This window comes from Salvelinus alpinus, chromosome 20 (genome assembly GCF_045679555.1).
Source record: "Salvelinus alpinus chromosome 20, SLU_Salpinus.1, whole genome shotgun sequence".
NCBI lineage: Eukaryota > Metazoa > Chordata > Actinopteri > Salmoniformes > Salmonidae > Salvelinus > Salvelinus alpinus.
The window spans coordinates 38065814-38074897 of NC_092105.1; the positions used below are offsets into that span (position 1 = coordinate 38065814).

The 9084-nt window shown below is 42.4% G+C and overlaps 1 protein-coding gene across 1 annotated transcript; it reads right to left on the bottom strand.

Moving 5' to 3' along the window:
* Positions 1–3294: 3294 nt before the first annotated feature.
* On the bottom strand, positions 3295–7292 carry LOC139546796 (GTPase IMAP family member 8-like). Its single transcript, XM_071355584.1, has 4 exons — positions 7171–7292; positions 6257–6961; positions 4888–6096; positions 3295–4772 (listed from the first exon to the last, which is right to left on the bottom strand). The coding sequence occupies exons 1-4, from the start codon at positions 7196–7198 to the stop codon at positions 4471–4473; spliced, it is 2244 nt and encodes a 747-aa protein (XP_071211685.1). The 5' UTR covers positions 7199–7292; the 3' UTR covers positions 3295–4470.
* Positions 7293–9084: the final 1792 nt, after the last annotated feature.

The following is a 9084-nucleotide window of genomic DNA, read 5'->3' on the forward strand; positions in this document are numbered from 1 at the left end:
GGACTACCAACCAATGACAGCCAGGTGAGTCTATTGCAAAGAGGACACTCCAATCGTGGCCGGCGCCACTTCACATTCTGCACAAGGGCAATAAGCGGGTGAATCAGCCTTGGCTGTGTTTCATTTCGGACCTGGGGGAGATGCAACTCTGGAAAACACACACACTGAAAACACACACAGAATCAATTTGCGTGCACGCTGTCAATCAACTCAAAGAAAAAAAGTAAAATAAGCATGTGTTTGTTATGAAAACATGGTTCACACTTGAATGGGAAAAGAAAAAGAGTTTCAGTTGCACTCCGCGATGGGTTGTCGTGCCGACCAACCTTACTGACCTGCAATATCGGGCAGGCATCACCCTTAGATTGGTCCTCCTGGACCTTCTTTGTTGGTCCTCTGTCCTCGACTCTCCTCGGCCCTATTGAGTAGGGTTTGTTTGATTCACCCTTTCATGCACTTCTCCTGGAGGGTCAGGTTGAGACCTGGGTGCTGGCACCCTTTCAGGCACTTCTCCTGGAGGGTCAGGTTGAGACCTGGGTGCTGGCACCCTTTCATGCACTTCTCCTGGAGGGTCAGGTTGAGACCTGGGTGCTGGCACCCTTTCATGCACTTCTCCTGGAGGGTCAGGTTGAGACCTGGGTGCTGGCACCCTTTCAGGCACTTCTCCTGGAGGGTCAGGTTGAGACCTGGGTGCTGGCACCCTTTCATGCACTTCTCCTGGAGGGTCAGGTTGAGACCTGGGTGCTGGCACCCTTTCAGGCACTTCTCCTGGAGGGTCAGGTTGAGACCTGGGTGCTGGCACCCTTTCAGGCACCTCTCCTGGAGGGTCATGTTGAGACCTGGGTGCTGGCACCCTTTCAGGCACCTCTCCTGGAGGGTCAGGTTGAGACCTGGGTGCTGGCACCCTTTCAGGCACCTCTCCTGGAGGTTCCATGGGTGCTGGCGTCTTCTGTGGCGCCAGCTCCCACGGCACAACAGGGTAAGGGCATGTTCTCAAATTATTCCTGTGAGTTGTCCGTTCTGGTCCTTCCTGTCCTTCAGGCCTAATTCTGTACACGGGGTCATCTGGGAATAAGGAGGCAACTATTACAAAGCGTTCTGGTCTCCATCTTGGGGCAAACATACCCTGAGCCCTCCAACTAAAGTTTCTCAGTGTCTCTCTCCTGGGAGTAGAGGCAATACCTTGGCTCATTTGTCGCATCAGTATTAGTCTCTGTCTTGTCTTTGTTCTGCTACAGTTTCATAGGCCCGCTGTAGCTTCTTGTGTTCCCCCTGGTCGGTAAGGTTGTCTCCATTACCATGTCCACTGGGAGACAGGCATGCCTGCCAAACATCACATAGAAAGGAGACAGACTAGTGGAGTCATTTTGTAAGCATTTCACTGTAAGCTCTACACCTGTTGTATTTGGTGCATGTGACAAATACAATTTGATTTGATTAACACTGTTGTTATAAGCATGTGTCAGCTCAGGGAGTTTGTACACCCAGTGGGTCTGTTCTTCCTCCTCTAGTGAACTTGAAAGGGACAATAGGGTGTGGTTAAATGTTCCTACTGGCTCATTACCTTGTGGCCAGTAGGGTGTGGCTCCATACATCTTACTCAGTTCGGCAACAATGGCTGACTGAAAAGCTGTTTCTTATGCATATTACATAGCTCCTCGGTCTGAGTGAATGTGCTCAGGACATCCGAAGGGCTGTATTACATGCTGCCATAATGCCTTAACAGTGAAACTAGCAGTTTGATTTCGGATGGGCACCACCCATGCAAACCGAGAGAACACATCCACCATGACCAGATTATATGGGTGCGTGTCTCCTGGTCACCCTAATGACAGGTAATTAATAACAAGAACCTATAGAGGATAAGAGGTGACAGTAGAAACCAAAGCGGCTCTTACCTCTGGTCTTGCTTTTCGTGATAGACAGTGGCTGCAGTTGTCAGAATTTGTCAGAAACTTCACATTCTGCATGAGGGAAATAAGCAGGTCAATCACCCTCAGCTGTGTTCCATCACAGGCCTGTGGGGAGATGCGACTCGGAGAAAAAACACACACACTGAAATCCATTTACATGCACGCTGTCAGTCAACTCGTAGAAAAAAAAGCTAAATAAGCATGCCTTCCTTAATGAAAACGTGGTTTTCAACATGGGTGAATGGGAAAAGAAACGTTGTTTCAGTCGCACTCCGCGACAAATATACTGATGGAACACTGCAACATCAATGTCACTGGAGATTATTCAACAGACATTTACCATTGAATTAACTTGATCTCATGTCATTGCAATATTTGATATTTGTCTAACAGCTGGATTTTGGAAAGATGAATTATGACTTGGAGTGACCTGACTTGTCAAAATTATGACATTAGCTGGTCAAAATAATGACTGCAGTAATGCAAAAAGACCAAATCGGTTAAGTTTAGGCAAGGATTCAACTTGGTTAATAAAAAATGTAAAAGTATTTAACCTATATTTAAGGTCCAAGCTATCTTATTCACCAGACGGGTTAGGAGAAGTTAAAGCAGAAATAGTAGTCCCTGGTCAACAGCCTGCTTTTCTCTAAACAAAGGTTTGGTCAGCAAATCCGATCCTTGGGAGGGGTTGAGTTTTCCCAGAACTGCTCACGTATTCTGTTTTCAATTACAACGATGTTGTTGTGGCTGTGTTGATGTTGCTGATATAAATATTTTGTCATCGTGACCTTTCATCATAGTTGACCTCTGGCGGTTTTCTATTTCTCCGCTCACTCTTTTCTCCTCCCGTATACCTTGTTCCTTCCCTTCTTCCCTCTTTCCCTCCATCCACTCCTCCTGCACTGAAACATGGATCTCGTTACACATCTCGATCTGACTAGTTCTGAGCGAGGGATTCTGGGGGAGGACAAATACCTGGAGGCCAGGCCTATGTAGCTGTATATGGTTGATTACGACCCCCTCTAGCCAGTCACAGGCTCATTGGTTATATGCGAGTCCTGTGCGCTCTCACTGCTTACGAAGACTAATTTTGCGAGCATCAGCACTGAACTAAATGGTCTAAATGGTACAATGCTCCAAAGCCCCCAGGGGGTGGGAGATGTCAACATTTTCAAGTAGGCCGAAATTACTGGTGTCCGAGTCAGCATAATGTTTGTCTTTCTGAATACATTGAAGGGTATCTGTCGCTACAATGGGAGTGGGATAGTTAAATTGTCATAGTGAGACCCAGTAGTAAAAATGAATCAACCATTCATTTCATATCCAATCGCAAAACATAGTCAGTTGAAACTGAGATTATCATCTTTATTCCTACCCCATCCATTACAATTCTCTATAGATGATTATACATTATAATGGTCAATACAGACATATTTCTATGCATCCGAAGCCTCTGTGAAATAAATACTCATAGATACCCAGTTCAGATACAGGAATTCTTTACTGTCTCAATATAGAGTAAATTGATTGCAGCAGTATAAATACAAAAGACATAAAAGTATACTACAAATCAGGTAAACAAAATCTGAAAAACGTGGGCAATTCATGAAAGATAACCTTAGCGCCACGGACTATGAAAAGTTCTGGAAAGTCACCCAAGGTAATTAGGAAACGATATGTAATTTGGGCAAACTATCCCTTCATGCAAAGACGTTAGTTGCTCCTTTTACCTTTTACCGGTCTCCCTAACACTATTTACAGAACTACTATTCTGCTTGTCAAACAGATTCTACAGTGTGCTGGGTCAGCTGTTCAAATAAAATAAAATTGTATTGGTCACATACACATGGTTAGCAGATGTTAATGCTAGTGTAGCGAAATGCTTGTTTCAATGGTTAACTTAAGGATCGGACCCTTTTTTCCCCATTTTCGCCTAAAATGACATACACAAATCTAACTACCTGTAGCTCAGGCCCTGAAGCAAGGATATGCATATTCTTGGTACCATTTGAATGGAAAGACTTTTACATTTGTGGAAATGTTAAAGGAATGTAGGAGAATATAACACATTAGATCTGGTAAAAGACAATACAAAGAAGAAACCAACCGTAAAAAAAAAGAAGAATTGTACCATCATCTTTGAAATGCAAGAGAAAGGCCATAATGTATTATTCCAGCCCAGGTTCAACTTAGATTTTGTCCACTAGATGGCAGCAGTGTGTGTGCAACGTTTTAGACTGATCCAATGAACCATTGTATTTCGGTTCAAAATGTTGTATCAAGACTGCCCAAATGTGCCTTATTTGCTTATTAATAACTTTTCATGTTCAAAACTGTGCACTCTCCTCAAACAATAGCATGGTATTATTTCAACGTAATAGCTACTGTAAATTGGACAGTGCAGTTAGATGAACAAGAATTTAAGCTTTTTGCCAATATCAGATATGTCTAAGTCCTGGGAAATGTTCTTGTTACTTACAACCTCATGCTAATTGCATTAGCCTACGTTAGCTCAAATGCCACGCTGGGGACCCACCAATCCTGAAGAAGTTTTTAATTAATCAGGGGAATCAGACTCCACTTTATTCTCTCTGGCCTCTTCCTCTTGTATCAGCAAACTCACCAGCAAAATCCCTGCTGCAGCCCCTATAGTAGTCCCTGTGGCTGCACTTAGTGGTGCCCTCACAGAGCCAGCCATGGCCCCAACCACTGCCCCCAGTACTGCTGCCCCAACCTTCAACCATGGTGCATCTCTCTGTTCATCTCCAACTCTCTGCTCTCGTCCTGCTGTGTCCCTATGCCTCTCACCATCCTTCTGTGACAACATCTGTGTCTTTCTCAAATTTCTATGTTGAGTCTCTGTAAAAGAGAGTGCATGCATTATGATTTAGCATTAACAATAACCATATTTTACTTTATTTAACTACATTTATAGCTAAATGAGATCTGATATAGAGGCAGTTAACGCACTCACTTAGATAAGAGTTGTCCACCATGTCCGCAGGTGCTGTAGATTCCATTCTGTGTAGTTGTATTCGATCCTCCTTAATCTTCGCATGGTTGATCATGTCTTCTCTCACTTTATTCTGCTGCTTAAACTCCGCTACATCGTTCTCTAGCATTGATATCTTCACTTCTTTCATTTCATACCTTTGTTTATTCTCTTGTAACTCCTGTATCTCAACAATCATGGCATTCAACTCCTCTTCTCTTTCAAACTTTCTCTTTTCCAGGTTTTCTATCTTGTCTCTCAGTTCTTTACTTTCTCTTTCATGCTTCCTCTTCATCTGATCCAATGCTATGTCTTTCTCCACACACATTTGTTTGAGGGATTCCTTCTCTCTTTCATACTCCATACGTATGTCTTCTATCTCCTTTTCTCTCATTGTGTTTCTCTGCTCCATCTCTTTCAACATTCCATCTTTCTCCTCATGTCGCTTATCTATTTCCTCTACTTTCCTCTCTTTCTCTTCAATCATCCTTTTAAGCTTGTCATTCTCCCTCTCTTCCTCCTCTAGTCTTCTCCCAATCTCCTCAGAGCTTTTTGTCAACTTCTTGTTGCTCTCCCTGAGCTCCCAGTACATTTTGAGCCAGTGTTCACCATCGTTTCCCATCACTGTCTCCTCAATTTTCTCCAGAAGTTCTGTGACCTGAGGGCCTCCAGCCGGGCTTGTGTTATCAAAGACATGGTACCTGTTGCTACATTTATCGACAAGCCACTGAAGGGCAGGCCATCTCTCGATGTGAAGTTCGATGGCTGTGTCGCCAAGCTTGTCTCCCCAGGTGAACAACACTATAGCTTGACTCCAGACTGACCGACCAATCAGATTCAGTTTTTCTTCTGCTCTTGACCTGTCCGTCTCTGTGAATGTTTCGTCACAGCGTACGACCACGAGGACAGCGTGCGGCTCGGGAGCACAAAGAGATGCACCTTGGGTAATCTCAATTCTTACTACTTCAGGAGTGTCCTCAGTGCAGTATCGCCCATGCCACCCGGGTGTGTCCACCACGGTGACTTGTCTTACGGTGATGTCACCCTGTCTTTTCACACTGTGTGAAGTCGTGTGTCCAGCCTCAAAGTTTTTCTTACCCAGGATGCTATTTCCAGATGAGCTCTTCCCAACCAGTCGAGGTCCCACTATCATGATTCTTTGTTCAGCTTCAGATAGTTGGTGGGACTTACCTAAATGGGAGATATTTATATTAGATTACAATCTATTTGCATGATTTCAGATATTGTACCGAACCAATTCAAATGTAAGGGTAAAGGTTTTGGGGAAATCATTTAGTAAAAAAAAATATATATATATACAGTATATATTTAGAATTCTCCCGATCCTCACCCCTGAGCAGAGATCTGAGTGTTTCCCTCTGTCTCTGAACCGTCATCCGTCTCAAGCTCGCCCTCTCCTCCTCTGCCATCCTCTTAACTTCAATTGCCATTGAAAACCTTTCATTCATGACAACATAACCAGGACCACCTGCCACCATCTCATCTATCTTCCTCAGCAGCTCTGGGACGTGAGTGACATCATTGCCCCATGTGTTGGCCCTAGTGTTTAAAGCATGGTACCTATGCCCACACTTCTCCACCATCTCCTGGAGAAACCCATGTCTCGCTATGTGTTCCTCTAGTGACATTCCCCTGAGTTTCTCACATTGGGTAAACACTACCATCATGTGTCTCCAGAGTATGTGGTTGAGAAGCTTGAGGGGGCCCTCTACTGTCCATTCCCTGCCTTTGCGTGAGTTCAAAGGGATGACGATGAAAAAGGCATGGGGACCTGGTTGACACATGGATATGCTGGCTTCTATGTTACGGTGGACAAGGAGAGGGTCCTGCACGGAGTACTGGATGCATCTGTCTGATGTGTTGACCACAGTGACCTGCCGGCCGTCCACTAGACTCTGTCTCCTCACACACATCTCCACGTCCCTCCTGGTGTCAAACAGCTTCCTGTCCAGGATGGTGTTTCCTGTTTGACTCTTCTCCAGCCAATCCCTCCCCAGGAGGATGATTCTCAGCTCAGGGAGAGTACGCTGGTCCCCTATTAGAGAGAAGAGTACATGTTTTATAAAATATAACAGACTTGAATTTAGGCATTACAGTATTACCAAATTCCCAATATATGACCAATATTTTAGCTAGAATCAACATAACATATGACTATTGATGACGAGGCCTATATACTGTAAATAAAATGTGAGAAAACTATAAACAATGCACTGAAAAGGTAGATATAACTCAGTAACTGACCATTCTGTCTCTTTGCTCTGGAAGCCATTTAGTGCCTCTCTCTCTCTCTTTCTCCCTTTGTTGGACTTCCCTGAAGTATACTCATTGAACCCTAATATCCTTTCCATTATCTCTCGATTTGACTTGCTGGTCATGCGGGCGCTCAACAGTCAAAGTCCAGTTTCTCCTGACTGTAATGTAACTCCACCCACATTGCAGAGAAATTACATTTTGTTCAGTAAAGATAACACATCTTCATAAAGCAAATTACATTGACTGACAGACACAGTTATATAGGTAGTCAGTAGTGGATCTAATGATTTCTGTCATGTCATTGAACACCAAATGTCAGAAAATTATCCATACAAAAATGCTAATCTAACATCAAGTAAAGTTTAGAATGGTGTGCCTTACAAAAGTATTTATCCGCTTCCTCAAAAAGCTTTTATTATTCAGATTCAAATGCAGAGTGAATGTAACAGCTGTTCCACTGCCAGGCTGTAAAATAATCCCTGAGTGAGAATTAACTGATTGCAAGCCATGCAAAAAGTAATAGGGCCTTGGCTACAGTTAAGAAATCCTGATTAATTACTGTCATTCTCAAAAAATACTTAACAAGCTCTCTCCTAGAGATATTATTGCAAGACTTCCTGGAGTCACTGAGGGCTTTTAAGCTTAAATAATAAAGGGCTGATTTTGCAATCCAGTGTACAGTATTTTCTTCAGATACAGCTGAAGACTGTACTGAAGAGACCCACTCCCTTCAACCTGCTTGTGCAAGAGATCTATTATTAATTGTGTTTTCCCACCTCCTTAGTGAAAACGCCATTTAGACATCATAGTATCAGCGTAAGATTTGATAGTTGATTCTCAGCTTGTCATTCAAACGGTCTGTTATTGCCAAAGCACGTGAGCAAAGGTTCTGCTAAATACAATTATAATTTCAGTCAATACAACATATTCATCATTTACATTATGTAAATTGTATATTTCTATTATATGCAGCTCCTCAGAGTTTGGAACACACATAGTCCAAGTCTATGGTAGGACTTGCATATAAACCATGAGTATTTGTAACACATGGGTGTTTCAATGTGATATGGCTGTGTGAAGCTTGTGACTAATACTGTGCCTTGCCAAAGTCTTCAGACCAATACTGTGCCTTGCCAAAGTCTTCAGACCTCCTGGATTTCTTCACATCCTATTGTGTTACAATGTGTGATCAAAATGGATTACATGTTGTTGTTTTTTTATCAACAATCTACAAAAACTAATATGTAATGTCAAAGCGGAAGAATATACTGTATATATTTTGGGGGGTATTTTACCCCCAATTTTGTGTTTTCCAACGGGCTCGGGAGAGGCGAAGGTCGAGTCATGCAGCCCCCTTGGCCAAACCCTCCCCTAACCCGGACGACACTGGGCCAATTGTGCACCGCCCATTGAGACTCCCGGTCACAGCTGGTTGGGATCGAACCAAGGTCTGCAGTGACGCCACAAGCACTGTGATACAGCGCCACTTGGGAGGCCCTAGATTATTATATATATATTTTTTTAATATATATTTTTTTAAAGATAAATAAAATAATCATAACTAAATTTTTTAAATGTATTTTATTCATAATACAAAAATCCACTTACATTGCTACATCAAACATGTCTAGCAAACCAAACACAGGTATTAACAATGCTCAAACATACAAAAATTATACAAATAAAATACAAAAAATAAACAATTTAAGTGCAATTATATTCACTCTGAATATATTTTATTATAATGATTCATGAAGGTGTTATTCTTGTTGTTATTCACTAGGGTTAGTGTTTTAATAAGATAATTAAATTCAATCAGAAAAATTTGTAATTTTGGTATAGAATTTTTGTTTGTGTATAAAGTATTTGGCAACAAGAATACAAAAATTAACAATCATTTCA

Bases quoted from the DNA above. Each gene is read 5' to 3' on its own strand.
- LOC139546796 (XM_071355584.1), bottom strand. From the start codon at position 7,198: ATGGCTTCCAGAGCAAAGAGACAGAATG. The intron at 6,962-7,170 runs GTCAGTTACTGA...TCTCTCTAATAG, and splicing joins CAGAGCAAAGAGACAGAATG to GGGACCAGCGTACTCTCCCT. The intron at 6,097-6,256 runs GTGAGGATCGGG...TCTCCCATTTAG, and splicing joins ACTCAGATCTCTGCTCAGGG to GTAAGTCCCACCAACTATCT.